This window comes from Macrotis lagotis, chromosome X (genome assembly GCF_037893015.1).
Source record: "Macrotis lagotis isolate mMagLag1 chromosome X, bilby.v1.9.chrom.fasta, whole genome shotgun sequence".
NCBI classification, from domain to species: Eukaryota; Metazoa; Chordata; class Mammalia; order Peramelemorphia; family Peramelidae; genus Macrotis; species Macrotis lagotis.
In genome coordinates this window covers 554,825,499-554,852,999 of record NC_133666.1, presented here as the reverse complement: position 1 = coordinate 554,852,999, position 27,501 = coordinate 554,825,499, and the positions used below count along the sequence as shown (strand labels likewise).

Here is a 27,501-nt window from a genome sequence, read left to right as displayed (position 1 = left end):
ATTCTGCTATACAATTCAACCTAGGTATTTAATAAATATCTATTCAATTGAATGTTATAAAGGCAATTCATACCTAGATATCCAAATTAGGGGGGTTGTTCAAAGTCCCTTCTAATTCCAAGATAATAAAATTTTTATGAAATAAAAAGAGTATGAAGGATGAACTGAGATTCCTTTTTAAATGATGGCATATTTTACATTAGAACTACATCAGGTTTCTCTTTTCATCTTGGTCCTTTTTTCATTTTCCTTCTGCCAATGCATTTCAGTGGCTCAAGGAATCCTTTACAATTTAACAGGTGGTTTTTGAGAGTTTCTGTGATTGAAAACTTCATCATCCTGCAGTCAGGGTTGTAATGAAATTCTTCTGTAGGCTGGTTCTTGAATGGCAAACATAGTATGTCACCAAGCCTATTTTCAAAACCTTTACAGGTTGTCATAGGACTTGGCCACAATAAGCACTATGCTGACAATATCCTTTGAGAATACTGGATCAAACTCAGGTATCAAGATATCAGAATAAGCCTTTAGTAGACTTGGTCACTATATGGGTAATGGTTGGTTGATACTGAACTGCACTTCTCTACTAGTTCCTTTTTCTAGAGTAATACTTTTGGTTATCTCTGTTTCTAGATAATGGTGACATACTTTAAGCAGGATTGGCTAAATTGATCTTTATATTAAAAACTGTTGCATTTTCTAAGTGATTTGTATGTTCTCTTTTAGCACAAAGTTCATATTGTGCAATAAAAAATAGTTTATGATCACAGTTATAATTTATGACAGTTTTCATTATTATACAATATCATCTTTTATTTTAAATAATTCATTTTTTCTACACTCCACCCATTTAAAAAATGTTTTTCCCTCTGCTTCACAGCCCCCAAAAGAGACAAGACAGTAGACAGTAGACCTGAGGAAAGAAAATGCCAAGATCTATTATATTTATGACATAACTTTGAAAAAGTAAGGACTAGGCAATAGGGGTTAGAAAATTTAACCTAACTAATGCCTTTTTATTGGAAGGTTTGAGAAGATTTAAAAAAAAAAAACCACAAAGCTCATTTGTTGTATTCTCTGTTATGGACAGCCTGAGGAGAGTAAATGGATAGCTTCATCTACTAGCATTATTGCTTTCCGTAAAGCATTATTGAACCCTCTAATAGCAGCATCGTTTCAACGCTTTGTATCAGTAAAAGGAGAGTTATTGGAAAATGGAGTGCTCTTCTGGCAAGAGGTTCAAAAATATAAGGTACTGTAATAAATTGAAATAAGCCATTTATTTATGATGAGGAGAAAAATGCATTGAAATTTCATATTTTTAAGTGAATAAAAAATGTGTAGTTGATAGGTTTGTTTTTCAGTAATTTAATTTTGATACATTGTTCCTTTCTTCATCTACATAGAAACATTAAAGTTCAATTTTTCAACTGTTGGATAATAACAAAAATGTTAATATTCTAGATCTTTTTGTGCTTATGAAATACTAGTGAACTATGAAGAAAACTTGTCCATTTTAAGATGAATTAAATTTGACTTATAGTAATATGCCATTATATTAATTATAATTGAACTTAAAACACTTATTTCTTATTTCTGCATATAGTTTATAAATATACCATACATAACTGGGAAGCTAAGTGGTGCAGTGGCCTTGGAGTCAAGAGGACAGGAATTCGAATCCAGTCTCAGACATTTGACACTTACTAGCCATGGGACCTTGGCATGTCACTTAACCCTGATTACTTTGCATCCAAGGTCATCTCCAATCATCCTATTCCATATCTGGCCACTGGACCCAGATGGCTCTGGAAGAAAGTGAGGCTAGTGATTAGCAAAGCAACCCCTCACTCAAATACAATTCGTGTACTTGTCATAGTATCACCACCCTGATGACATTGGTGGTCTTTGAGAACAAGGGACATAAAAATCAAATCACTCAATATCATATATTTTTCTGTCATATTTCTATGTTTTCTACTGTAGTTCAGGAAACTAAAGATAAATTTCTTCAATTCATATTTAGGAGCTATAACAAAGACCACGTTTACAAAGATAACAATGAAGAGAAAAAAGATTCTATAGGAATAATTAACATTTATATAGCATGTTAAGGTTTACAATGCATTTTCTTCTTGTTAGCTTTGTGATTAGGCAATATGAGCATTTATTACTTTTTATAAATATTTTATATTAATATAATTATATAAAGCTTATATGTTATATGAACATTATTATACTTTACAACAAAAGATATTTTTCCATAGTCAACCCCAACTTTGTAACTGGCTGAGCTAGAATTCAAATTTTCTGAGTCTAATTTTCTCTTTTCCAAAGAAGAATGAATGATTAGATAAAGGCAGTTTATTTTCATATTGTTAAATTAGAATAAAAAACTAATTCAAAGGAAACTTCACAATTATCTAGTTCAACTAGTTCAATTAACTATTTCAACAGTAAGGCCTCTGACTGAACACTTCTGGGGATGAAGAGATCACTACTTGACCTTTTCTCTTTGAATTTAATTATAAAAATTTTTGTCTTATACTTCTTTGCAAAGGTTTTGTAGTTTCTAAACTGTCTTTTCATTCCTTATCCTTCTATTTTTATTTTTAAATGAGACCTTTTGGTTTGAACACTCTTAGATTTAAGAGTTTTGTTCTGACATTCTTTTACCCCATAGTATTTTGTCATAATAGGAGTGTTCTTTTGCTTTCTTATTTCCTTTCATCACACATAAACAGAAACACCCCATCCACAATTATCTCCTGGGTTGTTTTTGAAAAGAAATGCTGCTAGGAGTGGCTCTTGTAGTTTCTCATTGATTCCCTACTATACCAGATATTAGTTCCAAGCTAACTTTGATTCAGTTTCCTCTGACACTATTAGCCCTCAGAACCCTTGCAACAGAGCCTTAACCACAGGGAAGGGCATTGATAGTAGGGCCTCTTGCATTTTTTTCTTTCTTTCTTTCTTTTTGTTATTTTTGTGAGGAGGATTGCTTTTAAGATGGTTTCTTTCCTTTTCTTTCTCTTCTTTTTTTGACTTATTTTTTCCAGTTTTTGAGATGTGGGAGAAAGGAACTAGAAATACCTAGAAGAGTTCACTAACCATCTCATCAGAAGTCCAACAATTTTTTTTTAAATCCAAATTTGAAACTTTATTTTTAGTCCTATTAAATTTCTTTTTTTTAAGTTGCTCTATCATTCTAACCCAATGTACTCTTATCCCTTTTAAAAATTCCCCTATATCTATGATAAATTTGATCACATACATATTGAATTATAAATTTCATACAGCTATATAGTAAGCCAAGTTATACCATATGACAGAGGAAGAAAATGAGACAATATAATGTGTACCTAGAGAAATCATAAGCATGGCCTACCTCCGTAATTACTTTATTTGTGTGCAATTGTCTGGTTTTCCATTCCATACTTGAATAAACTTATATTGTCTTAAATGGCAAATAGTCTTAGTCTTTCCCATTGACCCAGTTGTTTATGTAAACTACCCAGGAGGAGAAATTTCAGAATTTTTGGCTTAGAATGACTTTGAATTGAATGTATTAACTCTCAAGAGTTCTTTAATTCTAAGAAAAATCAAAATTACTATTTAAAAAATATCTGATGCTCCTCAAGTATTTTGCAATTTAATTTGTAATCTAGTTTAATGTTTGCAAAGTGCTTTGTATATACTTTCTCATTTGAATACTTATATTATCTCTTTCCAGCTTCTCAGGTCTGTTAATACATTATGTCTTTTGATATTACAATTAAAGTACCCTTTTGGTTAAAGTATCTTCATTAAGGAAACAATTTTCAGTTCAGTAAATATGAAATGTCTTTTATGTTCAGGTCACTGTGCTGGATAGTATGGACAAAAAGATATTAGCCCCAGTCATTATCTTTAAGAAGTCTGTGAGGGAGGTTCATAAAAATTGATCTAATACAAACCAGCTGAGGAATATCAAGAGCATGGCCCCCGTGGACACTTTCTCCCTCCTTACCTTTGCCTTTCCCTTGGCTTCCTCCAAGGATCAATTTAAATCCCATTTTATTGGAGGTCATTCATGGTACCCCTAGCTGCTCATGAACTCATGCTCACTGTAAGGATATCTTCCGTCTACTTGGTATAGATAGATATAGGTGAGAAATTGGAAAGAATACTTGACCTTAGTATTTTACTTTGGGTCAAATCTTGCCTCAGATACTTAAAAAACTCAATTATTTTTCAGTTATGTCCAACCTTATTTGGAGATTTCTTGGGAAAGATATTGGAATGGTTTGCTGTTTCCTTCTCTAGCACCTTTTACTGATCAGAAAACTGAGTCAAACAGGGTTAAGTGACTTGCCCAGGATCACATAGCCAGTCAGGTCTTCCTAACTCCAGGGCCTATACCAAAGTGGTGATGATATTAAAGAAAAGAAGCAGGTGATGCTGCAATACAGAGGTGAATTGGCAAGACCTTGGTGACAGATTAGATATGGCAGGTAAAAGATACTGAGCTTGAGAGCCTGGGGAACTGAGAATAATGTACCTTTGACAATAACAGGGAAAGGTTTTAGGAGAAAGAGAATGAGTTCACTTTTGAACATTGTGCACCAAAGATGTCTCCTGTCTATCTAATGTCAGATGACTGAAGTCAGTAGAAAGATTAGGGCTAGATAAGTGGATTTGAGAGTCCTCAGCACAGAGGTGATAATTAAATCCATGGGAGACAGATAAGTTCAAGTGAAGTAGGTATAGTAGGAGAGAAGAAGAGGGCCCAGGATAGAGCCCTGACACCAGGGTTAGTAGATGTGACCCAAGTGAAGATCCAGTGAAGAAACCAGATAGGTAGGAGGAGAACCAGGAGAGTGGTGTCCCAAAAACCAGAGAAAAGAGAGAGTATAAAGAAGAGGGTGATGGACAGTGTCAAAGACTGCAGAGAAGTCAAGAAAAAAGATGACAATTAGAAAATTCAGTCGCTTTTAAGAGAGGCAGTAAGAGAGTGGAATGATGAGGCTGGCAGTTGGATTATTGAGAGAGCAAAGATATTTATAAAACACTTTGCAAACCTCAAATGCTATATAAGTATTATATATTACTATTACTGTATCTTGTTATATATGTTATCTACATATTTAGAGTGTAAATGTCTTGAGGCAGGGTCTTTCCCATCTCTTTTGGGAGGTTGGGGGAGGAGTGCCATGTCTTTTAGTATACCCTGATATAAGTGTCTGATAAATGCTTATATTAACTGACTAAAAAGATGTGCCATCTGTATTAGAGCTTGAAATAAAGTCAGCTGAGATCTTAGAGTCATTTAATCCAAATAACTTTGAGGAAACTGAGGTCCAGAGAGGTTAAATGAGAGATTGCAGAATATCATGCAGGTTTAGACAACAGTTACTAGGGAGCATATGAAAATTTGACTATTCCTCCCTTCTCTCATTCTGTAGGACTTGTGCCATTCTCACTGTGAGGATGCTATTATCCAGAATAAGATCACAGCTATCATCAACTGCTTTATTAATTCCAGTATTCCACCGACTCTGCAAATTGACCTTCCATTTGATCAAGCTCAGAAGATTATAGAGCACAGGAAAGAATTAGGACCCTATGTATTTAGAGAGGCTCAGGTAAGAAACCTATGTGAAATGTGGCTAAACAGCTTTTAAAACTGACTAAAAGTCAAAGTATTCATTTATGCTATTCATAGGGATAAACATGAATAGATTTATTTGGCAAGGAAAACATTTGATTCTTCAGTTCCAGAATCATTTTTATTTTAATATAAAGTATTTCTATATACTACTGAGATGCAGAGGTCATGTGATTCATCCTATACAACTTATTAAATATTTGAATTTTTATAATTTTAGTTTGTATTTTACAAACCTCTCTGCTTCCTTTTCCTTGCCTGTCCTCTTTCCTCATTTCTTTTTCAAATGAAATGATACAATCACCTTTTGAGGTCAGTTTCCTTAATAGCTTTTCTTTGTTCAAAGGAAAAAAGTATTTAAGAGGGAACAGGGATAAATCAGGAAATGACTGAATTGTTAAAAAAAAAAGTATCAATAAAAATATGATAGGGGCACTGGCCTTAGAGTCAGGAGTACCTGAGTTCAAAATCCGACCTCAGACACTTAATAATTACCTGGCTGTGTGACCTTGGGCAAGCCACTTAACCCCATTGCTATGCAAAAACTATATATATATACACATATATATATATGTATATATATATATGATAAATATAAATAAAAATATTGGAAAAGATAAACAAGATAAAAATAGAATATCAGCTGCCATAAAAATGTGCAAAACATGTGAGTTTAAACAAATGCATATCTTGGAAGATAGAAAAATTTATGCAATCCACAAAATAAATGAGGATGAGATTCAAATACTAAGTTTACATGAAATATACAGTTTGTTAAAGAAAAATCTGCCTGTTTAATCTGTTACAGTTATTTTCTTCAAAAGAAAATTAGGAAACTGAAGTCCAGAATAACTTATTTGAGAGAACTGAGACAGAGAACTGAGACAGAGTAGAGGTACAAAATCAAATATTAATTAAGGCAATATGTTAGGTATTGGCAATGCAAAGAAAAAACTTAAATTGAAATTGCTTTTAAAAAACTTAACGTGAGATGTCTGGGGTACAGAATAAGTAGCTTGAATTTTCTGTCAAAGACCAATGTCACTGGCATCTGGTACCTGTAATTCATTCCCCATTTGCTGAACCTGAGTCAGGAATTAATTGACTCCTCTTTCCAGTGTGTGTTCAGTCATTTAGTCCAGTCAGATGCTTCACAACCCTGTGGACCATAACTGTCCATGGAGTTTTCTTGGCAAAGATACTGAAGTGGTTGGATATTTCTTTCTCCAGTGGGATTTAAGGAAAACAAAAGTTAAGTGACTTGCTCAGGGTCACATAATTAGTAAATGTTGGAGACAGAATTTGAACTTGGATCTTCCTGACTCTAGGCCCAGTATCCACTGCCAGCACTGCTAGCTAGCTAAAATGCTTGAAGCATGAAGCCCAAGTATATATATACACTCTTAGGGCTTAGAGTTTAAATAACTAAAAGTGTACAATTTTGAGGAATACCACCAGCTATTCAAAATAGGTTATCTTAGGAAAAATATTTAGATAGTTTTCTAAATATGATAGGAGTGGCAAGATAAGGAGAGGGTCAGAATAAATAATAGAAGATTGCTTTATGATTGAGAATTTACATATTATATATTATTGATGAGTTCCTGGGAATGGAGAAGACCATTCATAGAGTTTAATAGAATTAATCTAGATATATTTTGGGTTTCCTAGGGTGTATATCCAAGTCAAAAATATATTATCGAATCTTCAACCTCTTCCTAGCTCTCCAGGAGAAATGTGTCATTAAATGATTTTAAAGTCATGACTTAGAAATTTAGGGACTTAAGAGCAAAAAAAAAGACATTTTTATTCTTCCATTAGAAGGTTTTTATTTTGAAAGAGAAAGAATATGGTAATTGAAAACAGCTGGTTATACAGATAGTAGTAAAGAATAGAATTCAATTTTCTGGACAAAAATTTATGATATCCTAATGATAGGCTCTGGGTAATGAAGAGAGTACATCTCAAGAGGATTGAGAAGAATGTGTTTGGCAAGAAACAAACTGATCATTGAAAGCTGAGAAGGATAAAGATAAAATCCCTAGATAAAATTATAAAATTGGTTACTATAAAACTGAAAGATAACCATTATGCTGTTAAAGGAAGAATAGGAGATGTGAACATTAATTTATAGGACATAAATGATAGAGAAAAGGGCTGTGGATAAAACTTAAAACCTTACATGTGTTTCTAGAAATTAGTATATAACATTAATAAAATTTTCAAAAAATGCCATGCATAGATATCAATAGTGAAAGAGTGAATCTATAAACCTTCACTAAACCCTTATTGTGATAAGCACCAGACATTTTAAAAGAGGACAAAAACTCCCTGCCTTCAAAGAACTTATAACATATTAGGGAAACACATGGAAAAACCATATACATATATATATATATATGAGATATGAGAGATATCCTCCATGTATGAGGAGCAGCAAGAAATGTAATAAAATGTGTAAAAACTAAAAATGCAGGAAGGGGCCTGTTTATGAAGGATTTAAATGCCAAACAGAGGAGTTTGTATTTGATCTAGGAAATAATAAGACGCCATTGTAGTTAGTTTATTGAGTAGGAGAGGCTAGTGCAGTCCCACCTAATACTTAAGGAAAATCACTTTGGCAGCTGACTAGAAGATGGACTGGAGGTGGGAGAGATGAGGCAGGGAGGCCAATTAGAATGTTGCAGTGAACCACAGGAGAGATAATGATGGCCTCAGGTGGGAATAGAGTGGAGATATATATGAAAGCTATTGTGAGGATAGAAATTAAAAGGTTTGATACTATTTTGGATGGTAGGGTTAACTGAAAGGAGCTCAGAGTGACACTGAGGTTGCAAGCCCAGGTGATAGAGAAGATGAAAGTGCTCTTGGCAATAATAAGGAAGTTTAGAAGAGGGGAGAGGTTTGGGCAAAAGATGATGAATTCTCTTTTAGACATGTTGAATTTGAAATATTGATGGGACATCCAGTTTGGGATGTCTTAATATACAATTTGCTTGTGTCTAATAATTTCTAATAGAAAACTAATATCTATATGTATATTTTTCTGTGTATTATGTAATCAAAATGTCTAATATAAAATATCCGTAGTTGTCAGTATGGGACTGGAACTGTGCAGAATAGACCTAAATCCAAAGATCTGGAAATCTTCTCTATAGGAGAAATAATTGAATCCATGGGAGCTGATAAGATAACCAAGTGGGATAGTGTAGAGGAAAAAGCAATGAGGGCAGGGACACATCCCTTCCCTCTGAAATTTTCCACCAGTTTATCCTCATATGCCCATGGTTACTTGTTACCCTAATTAGAACATGAACTTCTTGAGTACCCTAACACCTGAGGGGATCTGAGATGTTCTTGGGTAGTGAGCAGTCCTTGATGCCCCTTGAGGGAGAGGTGAAGAAGGTGAGGTAGGGGAGAACTTAAACAAGGGTGCAAGGGCTCAACATACGAGTAGTATGTGTGGAGGACAGCAAGTCGGGGAGTCTGACTGGCACACTGACCGCTGAAGGGGAGTATTGGGCAGTCAGTGCAGAAGACAAGCTGGCCAGCCAGAGCATGCGATCTTATCCAGGGGAATAAAGGAATCTCTGAAGCTTCTTGAACTGGGGCAAAGCCTTGTCAGATCCTTGCTTTAGTAATGTCTATTCTGGCAACTATGTCGAGGGTGAATTGGAAAGAGAAGAGGTAAGATAAAGAGTACAGAGAGAAATCTGGAAGTCTAATGGCACCAGATTTTATATACTTTCATTAAGTTCACTGAGAAGGTAAGGTGCTTTTAAAAAAATAAGCTCCCTCAAAGTACAAAGCAAAAGACATGGAATTTAAGTGTCTGACCTCATAAAATTTGCATTAAGTCTAATAGAGAAGTATAAAATTCAGATAATAGTACCACAAAATATTTACATGATAGTTTTGTGGTTCAGTCATTTCAGTTGTGTCTGATTCTCTATGACCCCATTTGGGGTTTTCTTGGCAAAGATATTAGAGTTACTTGCCATTTCCTTTTCCAATTCATTTTACAAGGAGGAAACTGAGGCAAAGAGAGGTAAGTGCCTTGTCCAGAGTCACACAAGTAGTAAGTGTCTGAGACAAGATTTGAATATGGGTCTTCCTCTATTCCACTTAGCTACCTTAGATAGATATCTTAGAAATTATTTGTTCTTCTCAGGTTTTGATCCCTAAGGGATTAACTAAACCCTATGGCATTAGTCATTTAAAGCACTTGTTTAACCATTTGTCATGGAGATCTGGCCTACCAAAAGTCTAAGTGTACTAAGATTCACTTTGGGGGGAATACTTTATAAACAAGTGTCAGTAGCAAAGGGAGTTGCTCTTCAGACTCAACTTTTCTGACTATTGTGCTGTTGTTATTATCAATTTGAGTGTGTGTAACCATAAAAGTATATCTTTACTAGGTTTGTATTTGCAAAAAGTGTATACCTGAACTAAAATAAGAGATAGAAAAGAAAAATATAACACCAAATTTTTTGTATATTGCAGATTAGGTGAATAGTGTTGCTACTAACAGAGAGTGAAATAATGAGAAGCAGGTTTAAAAATATGCTGGGAAGAAGCAACTAGGTGTTGCAGTGGTTAGAGCACCGGCTCTGGAGTCAAGAGTACCTGAGTTCAAATCCGGCCTCAGACACTTAATAATTACCTAATAATTACCTAGCTGTGTGGATATAGAAAAGAACATCAATGAGCATCTATCACAAGTATTTGGAAAGTTAGCAAAGGAAACCAGGAAGAGAGTTTATCTGGTAGGCAGAAGTAGTCAAAGCTAGTGGTAGATGTAAATGTCAGTAGTAGTAGTAGTAGTAGTAGTAGTAGTAGTAATAGTGGTAGTAGTGGTAGTAGTGGTAGTAGTAGTAGTGGTGGTGGTAGTAGTGGTAGTAGTAGTAGTAGTAGATGCTACAAAAATAAAGACAAATACTGAGAAAAATAGAGTGAAGCACCAGCAGTCATGATAAAGTTGAAAGTCACATTTAGTTGAGTTAAAAGAAGTAGAAAATCTTAAGTATTCTTGAAGGCAGCAGCTAGGTGGAGCAGTGGATAGAGAATGGGCCCTAGAGTCAGGAGGACCTGAGTTCAAAACTGGCCTGACACTAAATACTTAACCCCATTGTTTTGCAAAGCCAAATACATACATACATACATATATATACATATATATATATATACATATATATATATATATATATAAATATATATATATATACACACATATATAAATTGTAATTTTTGGTCCAGAACTGTGATTTCACTGGCATAGTGAAATTCCTTTTACCTGTCATATTTTGAAGGATTAAGTGATTTACTTATAGTTAGTCACTTGTGGGTTAGAGACATGCTTGAATACAGATCTTCATGGTCTCATTGGTTTCATCCCTCTACCACTCAGTGAAGGGCTAGAACTACCTAAAGATGGAATGGGGTACCTTCAGAAATCACTAAAGGTCTTCAAGATGAGATAAAACACTCTCTGTCAGGATCCTGTCAAATGAACTCTTTTTTTTTTTTTTTTAGGTTTTTGCAAGGCAAATGGGGTTAAGTGGCTTGCCCAAGGCCACACAGCTAGGTAATTATTAAGTGTCTGAGACCGGGCTTGAACCCAGGTACTCCTGACTCCAAGGCCGGTGCTTTATCCACTACGCCACCTAACTGCCCCTCAAAGGAACTCTTAATCAAGAATAAGCCATACTGGATGATCCTTGAGAATCCCTTCCAATTTGGCGTCTTGATGATGCTTGACTCTAAGACTGTCCACTGAAGCACCTTTTGGATGCTGTTTCTCTGGATTAATGCAACCAAAGTCCGCAAACACCACTTGAGCACCAGGAAACACAGAGATTTGTGAAGAGTTTACTGAAAACAAGGAAAATTTAGTGTATGAGAAGGAAGGGCTGTTGAGTATTTATTTAAAAAGGAAGTAAACAGGGGCAGCTAGGTAGCTCAGTGGATAGAGCACCAGTCCTGGAGTCAGGAGGACCTGAGTTCAAATTTGACCTCATATACTTAACAATTACCTAACTGTGTGACCTTGGGCAAGTCACTTAACCCTATTGCCTTGCCAAAAACCAAACCAAAACAAAAAAACAAAAAGGAAGTCCACCATCAAATTTATTGAAGTTCCTTAATAATGAAACAAGTGATTACTTAAATGATCTTTAAGAAAACAGAGAGATCAGAAGATATGTATGTATGCACATATATGTGTGTTTATACATACATATATTTTGTCTTTGTAGTTTTTAACCCTAAGAAGTCATAGATTTTAAATAATGAAGCTATAAAAGTAGTGAATAATTTTAGAATCACTCATGAAATTTGGAGAGGTAGCATAGCATAGTGGAGTCAGGAAGCCTGGAATTTAAGCCATTCTTCTGAACACAGACAGGCTATGTGACACCCTGAGCAAATCACTTAATTTCCTACTGCCTTAGGCTGAATGGGAGAATTTTCTCACCAGGAAGTCCCTTCCACCAACAGGTCCAGATGATGGATGGGTGGATGGATGGATGGTTGGGAAGGAGAAATGAAGGGAGGGAAGTTGGGTGGAAGAAAGGGAGGCAGGGAGGGAAGAAGGAAGAAAGGAAGGACGGAAGGATTTCCAATCTGGATAGAAAAATTGCTAAAGTAGGGGAAAATCAAATGTTTTATGTCTTATAATAAACTGATCAATAAAACATTTATAAGAAAGTTTTTTTCTTTTGTCTTCATAGTTATCAAACTAATAATTCTCATATGAGAAGTACTTAGTATAGTAACTGGTGCATGTATATTCTCAATAAATGCTTTTTCCCTTGCCTAATAGTCAGCTTAAAGTCTCATGAGATGGTTCTTGCATTAGGTAAAAGCCATAGCTAATAAGCAGTAAGATGAAGAATTTCTTAGGATGACAGTCTGATCTGATGTGGCAAGTACTAAGTTTTTGCAAGAAATAACACGTGTGCATTGCAGAACTAATGAAAAGAATTTGGCACAGACTTTTGAGCACAATTCTTATCTATATAAATATCATGATCACTTAATGTAGAGTATCCTAATGGAGGGCATTAGTTAAGGGTACCATTCTGCTTTTTAAATGTTGATTTTCTTGCTTTCACATAAAAAGAAAGATTATATCATTTAAAAGTTGTCCAAGATTTATTCTTACATCTGCAGTGTTATTTAAGAGTTTTTCCAGAGGCAAAATGGTATTTCCTTTCTCCAAAAGAAAAAAAAATGGGGTTTTTCCCTTGATGAACTAAATGTTTAGAATATTTGTATAAAATATCAGTATACATGTCCATTTTTAAAAGAAAACATAAATTTCTTGTTAAAAAGGTAAATCTCCTAAAACCTAATGAATGTTTTTATTAATTCAGCCAACTAGTATGAGACATATAAAGAAGAAAGTGTTTTTTCTTAACTGCATATTTTAAACAAAGACTTCTCATTGGTAATAAAAAAAAAATTGATGTTAAGCATGTTAATAGCTTACATGAAGCTACCTAGAGATAAGTTACAGGAAGTATGCTGGATACTAAGTAAGGAATAGTTAATCCATTATTATGGTGAATTCTGTTTTAAATTGGGACAGTTATATCAAATTGTAACCTTAGTACTCGTTTTTTTCTGCCCAGATGACAATTTTGGGGGTTCTTTTTAAATATTGGCCACAGTTTTGTGAGTTTCAGAGAAATTTAACTGATGAGAAAGCTGTGACTACTTTAGAGAGAAGAAAAGAATTTAAGAAAAAACTGAGCACTTCTGCTGAAGACATATTAAAGGTAAGATGCTCCTTGTTTCTTGTGTTCACAGCTCTAAAAAAGTATGTTGTGTATGTAAGAGGTTTGAATGCAATGAATTCCCATAACCACTTAAAAGCCAAATCTTGTACAGGATTCTAAATAGGAAACAGTGCCTGCCCTCAAATTTCGTACAGCCTAAAAGGGGGTTTGAGCTAAGCCTCAAAGGAAATTAGGAATTCTAAGAGACAGAGATAAGGAGAGAGTGCCTTCCAGGAATGTGGGGTCAAAGGCATAAGATGAGAGAGGTACAAGGGACAGAAAAGTGTCTGTCATATTACAGGATATAGATGGCAGATTATTGCCAGGGATAAGATGATATAGCAAGACCTGCCCTTTAATTAAAGTCTCTTTGGTGACAAAGTCAAGAATGGGTAAGAGACCAGTGAAGGTTGCTGCAATAGTCCAGGGGAGAGCTAATGAGGTTCTGAACCAAGATGGGAACTAAGTGAATTGAGAGAAAGGAGATCTAGGTGGGAGGCTTCATGGATGGAGAAACTGGCAGAATCAGAGGTGAGGCAACTAGTTTAAGTATGTGAATGAAAGCGAAGAGTTGCGAACCAGCAAATATTTATTAAGCTCCTAATGTCTCACATTCAGTGCCATTATTAGGGATATAAAGATAAACATGAAAGAGTCCCAGGCTTTAAAAAACTTGCATTCTATATAACCTATGTCACTGTTTTACTGTTGTAGGGAGGGGGGATGGAAAGAAGGGAGTATTTAAGATATTTGGGGGAAAAGATGCTCTGTCTGCCTAAACCCATGGGAGAATTATGTTAATGTTAAGTAAACATGAAGGTCTGACTCAGAATTAATTCTTTAACTTATTCCTTATTTGCTTAGAATCTTTTTCTTGGTCTTCATTCTTAGCCATAGATAACTTCACCTTTCAGACTGATATAAATATGTACTAAGTGAGCTCAAAAAAGCCTTCAGGTTTCTCACAGATAATCTCATTGCTGATGAGTCTACATTAATAAAGATGAGACTCTGGAAGGCTATTGGTGTGTTCAGGTCTCTAACAGAGAGCTTAACACTAACATAATTACAGGTATTATCCATTCCTTATAAAGTACCTCCTAGACTTGCCAGGGAAGGAAATTAGCATGTGTCTCAGCTCTTGATTTGAATTATATCCCTTATACACATTTGAGTTTGAGAGTAAATATGTCTAGGGTTCAGTGCTAGACCTTAAACTATTTAGGATCTTCAAATATACCTTAGATAAAAGCAGAGAAGGCAGATTCATCAATTATACAAATGACCTTAAATTAACAATCTGGATGGCAGAACCAGGATGAAAAAAACCCCATATATTAGATTTGAATATTGGATAAATTGAATAAAATAAAGAACTATAAAGTTCTAAAAAAAAAGAGTAAATAATGTGCACCAGGTACAAACAGCACATACACATGCATACATGCACACATACAAAAAGTATTTACATGTGTGTGTCTATGCAGAGGTGCACATATGCATATATATCTTTATATTTATAGATTTTATATATATGTATACATTTAATTCCTGTCTTTGATGTGGTAATCCCAAGCTTTGCACACATTTATTCTCAGATCCATGTGTGAATATATACATATATATATGTATGTATGTATTGAGCTGATAAGATCACTCAGAAAGAATGTAGATCCAGAGGGCCCAGGATAGAGCCCTGGGGTAGACTCATTTTGGGGGGCAGGAGGACAACGGCAAGAGAATAAGACTGCAGGTCTTGGGCATTTGGACAACTCTCAGAGACTATGGAGCTAGAGCATTTGTTAGGTGATAATGAGATTAAGGCTAGGAAATTTTTAATGTTTCCTAGTGTATCTTGTTTGTTTGTTTGGAATATTATATTTTATTTTATTTTTTCCAATTATATTCAAAGATAGTTTTCAACATTCATCATTTTGGTAAGTTTTTGAATTTCACATTTTTCTATCTTCTACTACCTCGTGACAGTGAATAATTTGATATAAGTTATATGTATACCATCATGTTGAACATATTTCCATATTAGTCATGTTGTGAAAGAAGAATAAGAACTAAAGGGGGGGACTGTACAGAAAAAAAGCATAAAACAAGTTTTAAAAGGTGAAAATAGTATGCATTCAGACTATGCAATTGTCTTCATTCAGTCTTCATAGTGTGTTCTCTGATGTGGATGGCATTTTTTCATCACAAATCTTTTAGAATTGTCCTTGATCACTGAACTGCTGAGAGGAGCTATGTCAATCATAGCTGATTATCACACCATGTTGCTGTTAATGTGTACAGTATTCTTTTGGTTCTGCTCACTTTACTCAGCATTAGTTCATACAAGTTTTTCTGGGCTTTTCTAAACTTCAGCTGCTCTTGATTTCCTGCAGAACAATAGTACTCCATCACATTTATATACCATAATTTGTTTATTCATTTCCCAATTGATGGGTATCCCTACAATTTCCAGTTCTTTGCCACTACAAAAAGAACTGCTATAAATATTTTTGTACATATGGGTCTTTCCCCCATTTTTATGATCTCTCTTTGAGATATCATCTAAAAGAGGTATTGCTGGATTAAAGGGTATGCATAGTTTTATAGCCTTTGGGGCATAATTCCAAATCATTCTCCAGAAAGGTTGGGTCAATTCACAACTCCACCAACAATGCATTAGTGTCCCGGTTTTCCCCTCCAACATTGATCATTGTCCTTTTTTGTTATTTTAGCCAATCTGATAAATGTGAGGTGGTACTTCAGAGTTGTTTTGATTTCTATTTCTCTGATCAATAATTATTGAGCATTTTTTCATATAACTATACTTTCTAGTGTATTTTTGGGTATTGGGAGCTGAAGTTAATGGCCTAGGAAACAAGAGTAATTGAGGGGACATAGCCTAATCTTTAATTTCTTTCAAATCTCAATTCCTGTACACCCTCTTCTTGGACTCCTCCAGGGTCTTCCTGCCTCTGCCACCTGCCTTGAGAGCTCTTCCTGTCTCCCTGTATATTCCACTAAAAGGATGTGAGAGTTCCCAGAGGACAGGGACTATTCCATGTTTGACTTGGTCCAGTGTCACCATATAACAGGGCAGATTAGAGATGATCAAGACTAGAGATAAGGTAGTTAAAGTGTGAGAAGAGAGAAGAGGACAGATGCAAGATGATATGGTGGTAGAATCAAAAAGAATCCTCAAGTGGGTAAGGTAGTATCTTACCCATAAATATATTAGATGGATTTTAATTTGAAGTTTATTGACATACAATGTTCACAAGCAAATAATTTCTCTGGAATACCTGAAAGAATGGCTTAAAGAATATTTTGTAGTACTTACAGATTTAGAACTGAAAAGGACCTTGGAGTTGATCTGAAAAGGATCAACTCCTTAACTTTATAGATGAAAAGGTGATGGTCCAGGAAGTTTTAAGTGATTTGTCCAGAATTCCATAGCTGATATAGAAAATGTCCTAATGAGATTTGACCCAATCTTTCTTGAGTCCAAGTCTAGTACTTTCCAACACTATCATGCCACCTACTTGGCTTGACTGTCAAAATTAAGATAATTGGGGTGGCTAGGTGGCTCAGTGGATAAAGCACTGGCCCTGGAGTCAGGAGTACCTGGGTTCAAATTCAGTCTCAGACACTTAATAATTAACTAGCTGTGTGGCCTTGGGCAAGCCACTTAACCCCATTTGCCTTGCAAAAACCTAAAAAAAATTAAGATAATCACCAAAATAACAGAATAATGAGCCTGTGAAACCTAAGATTTGGAGTAGTAAAAATTTACATTCTGAAAACATTGATCATTTCCATAGTGGTATCCTGAAAAAATCAAACCCATCCATCTATCCTCCCTTGAGTCTTGTGAAAATCTAGGTATTGGCAAAACTGGAACTGAACTAGGAATTTGAGAAAAGGAAGAATGAGGGAAAGTGGTTTTATGAAAATCAAATGACTGTGAATTAATAAGAGAAATTTAAGATGAATTATTCAAAATAAATAATAATAAATCACAGGCTATACAGCATTTGCTTATGATAGGCCTTGGTGCAACATTAGCCATCATTTTACTTTATCATAAAATAAAAGTTTTTGAGTAATGTTCTATAGTATTTTAGAAACATGGAATCATAGGGAGGGAAGGAAAGGAGGAAGAAAAATGTGTAACTCAAAAATCTTACAAAAAATGAATGTCAAAAACTATCTTCAAATGAAATTAGAAAAAAATATTTTTTTTAAAAAGTGGAGTCACCTTGATATCATATTTTTTTCTCCATTAAGCTGAACAATTTGTACTTTATATTAACAGGATGAATCCAGAGCAAGTGTTTCAGTCTCAGGTTCAGGAAAACTAAGCGGCTCTGCTTTAAATATCCAGGCACATAACCGACCAGTAAGTAGCCAAGTGTACTGCAGGGCTAGTGCCATCTTTCTGTAGTATGTTTCTTTTCTTGATATAGAGATTGATTTGTTCTTTAGAATGATTATAAAACTTCATGCTGCACTATCATCAGTTCAATTAAACAATTTGTAAACAGGTGTCTAATATTTACCTATCCCCCTGTCATCTAGTCAGTCTCCTCTCCAATCCCCCATCAGAGACTAGACTCTGGTGGGTTTAACCCTTTCATCTCCAGAGATCCCACCCCCATTGGTGAGAGCCTCCTTTAGCCCACTCTCTCAGGAAGATCCCAACTGTATCTCACTTTTATTTTATCCTCTGCTTCCCAAACTCATCTTCTCCATAACCATCTTGCGACTCAGAGATTATGCCTCAGAAGTCTTAACCCATTCATTTATTGAACACCTGCCATGAGTCTGCTCCCTCCCCACTGTACTGATTGGTGAGTGGCCTTATCACCACTTCTACACCTTTTTCTCTTCCCCTAAGCCCACTCACCTTTCCAGCTCTGGAATCATAATCAAATCAATATACAGTCCACCCTGAAAAGGTCAGTCTGCTCTCCTATAAGATCCCCTCACCACCTCTATAACTTTACAAACCTAAATATCCCCTCCTTGGCCACCATTTTCCTATATGTCTTGTGTTTCATTATTAAAATGGAAGTTCCTTTGAGTTTTGTATTTCCAGTGCTTGGAACATACATTGCCTTAAATATAGAAAGTAATTAGGGGGACAGATAGTTGAAGTAGTTGTTAGAACATTGGCCCTGGAGTCAGGAGGACCTGGGTTCGATTAATTATCTAATTGTGTGACTTTTAGGCAAGTCACTTAACCCCATTGCCAAAAACAAAAAATTGAAAAAAAAAGGAAAGTAATGGGTTTTTATTCATTTCCCTAAATTTAATATATTTCCTGATGTTGACTTCTTCACTTATGAAAAAGTTTCTATTTCGATAAATATAACATTTGATAAATAACATTAGATTGACTTTCTCAATCTTTTATGTAATTTCTTGAATTTAAATGTAATAGCTGAACATGTAGGTCCTTTTCAAAGGGTCTTAGAGGGAGTAGCTAGGTGGCACAGGGGATAGAGCACTGGCCCTAGAGTCAGAAGGACTTGAATTCAAATCTGAACTCAGACACTTAAAAAAAAAATTACCTAACCGTGTGACCTTGGGCAAGTCACTTAACCCCATTACCTTGCAGAAACCAAAAGGGCCTTGGAACAGATGCCCGCCTATCTGTCTGATTACCCAGCCCCTCTTTCTACCAATCAATCAGTGAGCATTTGTTAAGTTCCTACTATGTATCAGACATAGTTCTAGGCCCTGGGGATACAAAGAAAAAGAAATAACCTCTACTTCCAAAGAATTTATATTCTAATGGAGAAAACAACTATACTCATACAGAGAATAAATACAAATAAATTCCCAACTGGTTTTGTTCTTGCAAACTCTTCTTTAAGAGGATGTGTCTATCATGATCTCATACAGAGTCACTCTCAAAAACTAACTTCATCAAGGCTCTTCCTCATTAAATCAAAGCAAATATATTAAGATGACATCAAGCTATCAAAATATCTTGATAATTTTGACTAGCTTATTCTTTTCCAGGGAACTGAAGTTATGGCATGGAAACTGAAACCAAATATGATTCTTTTGTTTTGTCACAAATGGGCAAAGATAGGTTGATAAATTAATTTTCATAGCAGTTGTAAGATAGCATATATTTTTCATTGATAGGGGAGTAAATATCTATACATTTAACTTTGAAAATTGTTTTTACAGCCTTCCTGGTGCTACTCAAAATACATAGAAGCTCTGGCACAGGAGAGAACCTTGCTTAAAATTCAAGAAGACCTGGAAAAAAAGTTAACAGCGAACAACTTAGCAGGTCCCTTTTTGTTGTTTTTGTTCATAGACTGTTTTGCCATAGCTATATAGTTGTAGAGTAAAGATAAATATTTTAACATTTTAATAACATTTGTTGTTTTCTTCCTATTTTCCATATTTTTTTATTCAGGCCCTTCAACTACTAGTACTAAGACTTTTTCCTCTAATTTGAATATAAATGCACCAAAATCCAAGTTTATGCAAGACCAACAAGAGTAAGTGTCTTGACATTGACATTGTTCCTTATTCTGTTTCTACCTTCTCCTTGGAGTTTCTCATTTATCTTGACAGGAATCAATTTGAACTTCTAAATTATTTAAGTTGCATCATTATCAATAAATTTATGTACTATTATTTTAGGTTTTTGTAAGGCAATGGGGTTAAGTGACTTGTCTAAGGTCACACAAATATGTAATTAATAAGTGTCTGAAGTTGTATTTGAACTCAGGACCTCCTGACCAGTGGTCTATTCACTACACCACCTAGCTGCCCTGAAATTATGTACTATTCAGGTGGCACTTTTCTTTATACTCATCATGTTAGTAATTTATCCCTCTTATTCTTAAGAAGTCTGTAATAAGTAGAGGCTTTTTTTCACATGGGAAAAAAAATTGATGCAGATTTTCAACACCTGATTGATAGTTTGCTAGTTGGGGGGAAGATTTCTCTTCTTCACTTAAAAAAAAATCTGTTCTTCATGCATAATATTTGTAAAATAGTTTTGCCTACTCTGATGATTCATATTAAAAACTTGATAATTTTATTCCAGTCAGTTCTAAATTCTCTGGATCTATATTTATTATCTGAGATAATAGTTTGTTGTTATTGTTCAGTAATTTTCAGTTGTGTCTAACACTTTAGAACCCCATTTGGACTTTTCTTGACAAAGACACCAGAGTGGTTTGTCATCTCCTTCTCTTGCTATTACAGATGAGGAAACTGAGGCAAGCAGGCTTAAATGACTTGCTTAAGAGTCACACAGCTAGGGGCAGCTAGGTGGCACAGTGGATAGAGCACCGGCCCTGGAGTCAGGAGTAGCTGAGTTCAAATCCGGCCTCAGACACTTAATAATTACCTAGCTGTGTGGCCTTGGGCAAGCCACTTAACCCCATTGCCTTGCAAAAACTAAAAAGAACAAAAACAAAAAAAGAGTCACACAGCTAATATAGGTCAAAGCAGGCTCTTTTAATGTTGCAATAACATACTGGAAGGCCTTGAAACAGACTCTGGGCTTCTTGTCAGTGAGTGTTAGGAGGTGGATGATGAGCAGCTCGGCTTGTAGGCCATGAAACTGAACCTCCAGCAGTCTAGGAAAGAACCTGTCAGTAAAGTAAAATACAGTCTTCAGGGTACTGCTCAAAGTATTTCCCAAATATACATCAAAATCATACAGGATGCCAAGAGGGACATATTAAATAATACAATAAGTTTTAACATCATATGAGGAATTTTATTTGTTCATCAAAGCTACTTAAGTGTGTCAGGAAATATATGCTGCATGAAGACCAAATAGAACAATTCCTTCTTGATAGTAAGCCTTCATTACAGCAAGGCAATACTTTTATTCTTCTCTAATCTTCTCTACACAATAGATATTCTAAACTTCCTTTTCTTTCTTCCATAGCAACCTCCCCTCATCTTTTTCTCAGCTTAAAACCTTGCCTCATAGTTTACTGAGAAAATTGAGCTTCCTCTTCTCCTTTCCTCCATATCTCACCACCCCTTATCACCCCCCCCCCCCCCACAATTGCCTTTTGCTTCTGTCACTAATGGAAAAATTTCTTCTCACCAACCCCCAACATGTACTTTCAGTCTAATGCCCTCCCATCTTCTTGGCAGACTGACCTCACTATTCTTCCATCTCCACTGCCTATAAAATACTCAAATCTTTCTCATTTTATAAAAATTCTCCCAGATTCTCCCATCCCTAGTAGGTACCACCCTGTTTCTGGTCAAACTCCTAGGAAAAACTGTCTAGACTTATTGCTTCCATGTCTACTCTCTTTGACTTCTCCACACCTTGTGAATGGTCTTCTGACTTCATCACCCAACTAAAACTACTTTCTCCAAAATTACAGCTTAATTGTTGTATCTGATTTTTCTGTCTTTAACTTTATTCTATTTTTTCTTGTCTCATTGAGCAAGGCTTTCTCTGGACCTTGCTCCATTCTGTTTTCCAAGCTCTAAAGCTCTTTCTTTTCCTTCTATTTTTTCCTTCAAAAGCTCTAATTCTGTTTTTAAAACCTCTTTTTCTATCTTCCAGATGTACTCTTAAAAATCCTTGCAGCCAATATATTCTTTTTTTTCTGAGGCTCAATTTGTACTTATTATAGAGTTTCCCTCCTTTTCTGAGTTTGGGCTTGTATTTAGGAAATTCCATTGTGATTTCAATGAGGCCCCCCCCCCAAGCTCCTTCCAGGAATAGAGAATATATTCCACAAGTGATACTAAACATCTGAAAAAAATAAAGAACACCACAGCTTCTAGAGAATTATAAATCACCCAAAAAGCATTTGGGAATCACATGGTTGGCATAAGTAAGAGTGGACTACATTGCCAATGAAATCTCACTTATAAGTGCCAGTTGTCTTGATTGATGATTAATAGGCCTCGGCAACAGCTTAGATATGGGGGATGGAGTGGGGCAGTTGACATACAGTGAGAAATCCAGGATAACTCCTAGGTTGTGATCCTGAGGGATGGAATATTGCCCTTTGTATAATAGCAAAGGCTTGAGTTGGGAGTGGAAGGGGGAGGGAAGATGGTTTAGGGATAAAAATAACAAATTCTGTTTTAGATATATTAAGTGTAAGATATCTACTGGATATCTAGTTCAAAATGTCCAAAGTTACCATTACATTATAAAAGTAAACAACTTTGATATAGTTAAGAACATCATCATTGCACTTAACCAACATTAATTCAGAGGACCATTGATTTTCATACTATCGGCCTCCTGATAGAGAGATAATACAGAATGAGACATACATTTTTTTTTTTTTAGGTTTTTGCAAGGCAAACGGGGTTAAGTGGCTTGCCCAAGGCCACACAGCTAGGTAATTCATACATTTTTTTTAAACACAGAAAATTTGTTTTGCTTGACTATACTTATTTCTTTTTTTGACTATCTGAGGATTTTATTTTTCACTTAGGGTGAGAGGGGAGGATAGAAAAAAAATTATTGTTAATGGAAATTAATACAATAAAGTTCCCTTTTCCCTCCTTCCAGAAAGATAGATTGTTTGAATTATATAGTGGGTTCTGAAAATATCTTAAAACAGCAAAAAGAAAGACTCTGTTATGTTAGAAAGACCTTTTTGGAGGCTTTACTGGAAAAAAAAAGAATTACCCAAAATGAAAAGAAATGAGAAAGTTTTAGGGGTGGCTAGGTGGCACAGTGGATAAAGCACCGGCCCTGGAGTCAGTAGTACCTGGGTTCAAATCCGGTGTCAGATACTTAATAATTACCTAGCTGTGTGGCCTTGGGCAAGCCACTTGACCCCATTTGCCTTGCAAAAAAAAAAAACCTAAAAGAAAGAAATGAGAAAGTTTTAACTTATATATTTTTTAAATTTATTTTTATTTAAGATATTACTTGAGTTTTACAATTTTCCCCCAATCTTGCTTCCCTCCCCTCCACCCCCCACAGAAGTTTTAACTTATATTGATGAAAGGAACACCCACCCACACCAATGAAATTATAAACCCATCAAAGGATTTGAGTTAATGAAGCTCTACTAGTTAAAGAAATTATAAAAGAGGTTTGTATGGTGAGCTATTCATCTACAAATAATTTTCTAATCATCTATCTATTTGGGAAATCCAAGATTTTTAAAATAACATCATTTCACTTATTTTTATTTTGGAGGTAAAAAACTTATGAGTGGAATTTAATTTGAATAGCACTTTCCTCCAGCCCTTTATCATATAGTAAAATGTAGTATCTTCTTTTTTTATAGGGAGACTTGAAAAACAACTAGTCTATTATGAAATAAGGAGCCTGAATGAATTTGGATGATCTAAAGACAAGTCTACATTATAAATAAAATTTTGTTTCTTTTGCTTTAATGTTTTTCAAATGTTTTCAAAAATGTTACAGGTGAGTCATAAGATAAATGACTGCAGATGAGTCCACTAATTTGCTTAGTAGAATGATAATATGTTGCTATTAGTACATAGTAAGATGATACCACCTTCAAACAACAAATATTTACTAATTGCATATTATATCTTTTGATCAACAACCCAAGGCAAAAACTAAGGTGGGGAGAGTGTAAAAATTGAGATTGATAAATTGACTTCATTTAGGATTTGAATCTGTTTTATTCCTTATTGGTCATCTTGGAAAGTAGCATTTATGGAAATTTTCAACAAAACAAAAACCCCATCATCAGCTGGATTTCAACTGAAGCCTGTTTCCAGGATTGTAATATGTCTGTTTCAAAAACTGGAACAAAGCATTCTTTACAAAGCAGTTTCCAGGTTATAAACTCTTTAGATTTCACTAGAATTATATTGTCAGTTTATATTCTTAAAACTAAGAAAATAGTCATTTTTATTGACATTTATAGTATCTACACCATTGAAAATTTATTTCTAAATAATAAATAAATAATTATGACCTCTTCTCAGAGTATCACACACTACAGAATGCTCCTGTCCTACCACTCCCTGGACCTTTAACATCAATTCTTTTTTATTAATGAACTTGGAGAATGGCAAATGGGGTCAAGTGGCTTGCCCAAGGCCACACAGCTAGGTAATTATTAAGTGTCTGAGACCGGACTTGAACCCAAGTGCTCCTGACTCCATGGCCGGTGTTTTATCCACTGCGCCACCTAGTCGCCCTGAGAATTAACTTCTGAATGCTTCTAGTTTACCTGTCATTTCCTGAGCCCTGTGGTCCATAGTGACCAATACAGGATTTGGAGTATTTGGGGAACTTAAAAGTTTGCCTCTCTTTAGTTACTTTTGTACTCTCCTGTCACATAATTATTTTAAGCCAAGGAATCAAGAAAAGTGACTATGGCCATAAAAACTATAAGATCCTCATTAGCAGTGTGGCTTTTGAGTGGTATAAGCTTGCAGGCAGCTCAAAGAGTAACAACAAATGTGTGGGCTAGCAGACCAAATCTATCTCACTATATGCTTGTCCTATGTCTTGTATACATATTTGTTTTTGAGTTTTTGGGAATTTAATTCATTACTCATCTGAGAAAGTTCATACTAAATATTTTACCCCATAAATTTATGGAAAACGTCATTAACATGAAAGTGTCATTTACACAGATGCATTATTTATGTAGTAATAAATAAAGAATAATTTGATACTTTTGTAATGTCTGAAATGTAATATTTTAAGTCTAATAATAATCTTATGTGTTAATCAGTTCTGTAAATTCAGTATAGTATTGCCTAGCAACAAGAACAAAACTTTGTTGTAGAGAGTGATTATTTTGTCTCTTTGGATCTTTATATATTTCTATTTACATAAATAACTCATATCAGAGCTGAACTTTTAAGTTTTAATTTGTTGCTACAAAGTATAGATATACTACTATCAGTGGGGTTTTTTTGGTGGATCATTTACTCTATGAATAGCACAAATTTCATTCCCTTTAATTTTTTTCCTGTATGCTGCATTTTTGAAATAGTTTCACATAATTAGTGCTTAATATTGTTTGCATAAATGAAAATGACTTTTAAATATTTCATACTTTTGAAATTAAACTATTATATACATGCCACTCTTTTGCATCTGTTATGACTTTTGCTTTTTTATATACTTTGTAGTTTTTTGTCAATTCTGGGGGATTTCATATGGGCAGAAGTGTCACACAGACATATCACAATTGCAAGAATAATGTGTGAACCCATTCAGAATTGGGTGAAATTGCTGGGATTTTATATTATTCTGAGGTTAATAGATTCCTAAATAAAATAGAATGTTTACCTGGTCTTATCAAATTTATAAATTTTATATGGGCATCTTTGTAAATTGCCATCAAAATTATTTTAACTTTGTGTAATCTGTGAAAAAGTGTTCTCTTTATTTATCTAGAGTTTTTATTGTGATGGCAATTTTCTGCTTTGAAAATGCTTTTCTGAAAAGTATCAGGGACCTGAGTGTTAGGAAATTCTAATTTCACTAATCTAGTTCTACTCCCAGATAATTCTGTGGCCTAGAATACTTCATACAACTTATCTAGTTCTACTCCTAACTTGTATTCCTATATGATTCTCTTGCTATATAATATATAATATTGGAAATGTTTTCTGTGAGACAAATATTTATAGAAATTTGTTCTATTTGCTTGATATGCTGTTATATAAGTAGATGTTTAGTATCATAAAGTGAAAATCAAAAAACATAAGAAAAAGACTCCTTCATTTGTTTACTTTCCTCGAATTAAACTTTTAGGATATGTCAGTGCAGCAGAAAAATGAAAGATCAATTGGACAGTTACCGCTCTGATTTTTCTGTCCACATGGTTTACTTTTCCCTTCACATCCTGCTTTAAAGGGCTGTCCAAAATAATACCATTCCCTGTTTTGACCTCCATCTTATTTAAATAACTTATTACTTTCTTAATATATCTTTTATATAGGATCTGTTATTTTATGCCTTTGCTCTGAATCTGATTTATCTTTTCTGAAGTACACTTTAATCTTTGTTGCTAACAGAAGAATATAAAGAGTATATTTTCAAATAATAATTTGACTTAAATGCAAATTTGTAAAATTATTCTATCCAAGGATCTTGTTAAATATCTGTTAGCAAGAATTATGTTTTGTTTTTTCATTTTGTGAACTGTTCATTTTTAAGGCTGTCAGCAGAAAAGAAGAATGCACTTAATGGATTTATGATTTTAATTGGAGAATTTTTTATCCACTAAAACTATTATGGGCAAGGTCTTTTTGTGCCATATGTGTTTGAAGTTCTTTTCTTGGCAAGAAAATGTTTTTTAAATAAGAAAATTATCTCTTCCCAGAAAAGTATCCTTGCACACAGAAAAGCAATCTTTTTTTTAAACAAGAATATGAGATGAAACAATAATTGTGCCAACAAGGAACAAATGTTGTCATGTAGAAGAAATGCACTGGTGAGCAATCTTTTATGCATTATTGCTACTGAGAATTGCCAATGAGATGGCCAGAGATAGACCAATAAAAATGAATATGCTGCACAAAAGTTCCTATATGTGCTAACTATTAAACATATTGTGAGGATATTTTGTTGATGTCTTCATTGTTACATTTCAGCTGGAGAATGAAGGTTTTAATTCAAAAGTAATTCAGCAAAGACCGCTGGATGGCTGTGTGACCATTGTAATCAACAAACCTGATTCATGTGCGATTAGTCCAAAAGTCACAAAAGCTGTTTCTGAGCTCTTGTTTGTACCCACCATCATAAGATTACACCAGAATTAAAACATTCAGTACTTGAATTAACTTCAAAGACTGAGCTTACACTTCTAGCTAGTTCGGCCGTTTTTATTGATTCATGTTTTCCATTTGGCTTCCATATCCTGTTCTTACTTGATGCCCCTTCTAGAATTTCATTTACAAATCTTACATCCCTGGTCAGACGCACAAATTAATACTGTGATGGAGACTGTGGATTTTAGTAGCCTCATGCCTCCTGCTTTGGAAAATATCTGCTTGTTTTTCCATCCATGTCTAGCACCATATTGAACATGGCCATATGCGTCTTAAGCTGTACTCACTTAATCAAAATACATTTTAGAAAGATTATTTACACTGTTATCAAGT

At 34.7% G+C, this 27,501-nt stretch overlaps 1 protein-coding gene across 3 annotated transcripts in view; it reads left to right on the top strand.

The window, feature by feature from the left end:
* RGS22 (regulator of G protein signaling 22) overlaps nucleotides 1-27,180 on the top strand; it is a 187,628-nt gene extending 160,448 nt beyond the window's left edge. For 2 of the 3 annotated variants that reach the window (XM_074200607.1, XM_074200606.1), the window contains exons 21-27: nucleotides 1,091-1,252; nucleotides 5,445-5,624; nucleotides 13,279-13,425; nucleotides 17,738-17,821; nucleotides 19,624-19,729; nucleotides 19,859-19,943; nucleotides 23,688-23,796. In XM_074200607.1, the coding sequence (XP_074056708.1) occupies nucleotides 1,091-1,252; nucleotides 5,445-5,624; nucleotides 13,279-13,425; nucleotides 17,738-17,821; nucleotides 19,624-19,729; nucleotides 19,859-19,943; nucleotides 23,688-23,697 (774 nt within the window). In that variant the 3' untranslated portion in view covers nucleotides 23,698-23,796. Of the gene's footprint in view, nucleotides 1-1,090; nucleotides 1,253-5,444; nucleotides 5,625-13,278; nucleotides 13,426-17,737; nucleotides 17,822-19,623; nucleotides 19,730-19,858; nucleotides 19,944-23,687; nucleotides 23,828-26,991 lie in introns of those variants that run through there. The other variant, XM_074200605.1, reaches the window with a different exon arrangement.
* Nucleotides 27,181-27,501: the final 321 nt, after the last annotated feature.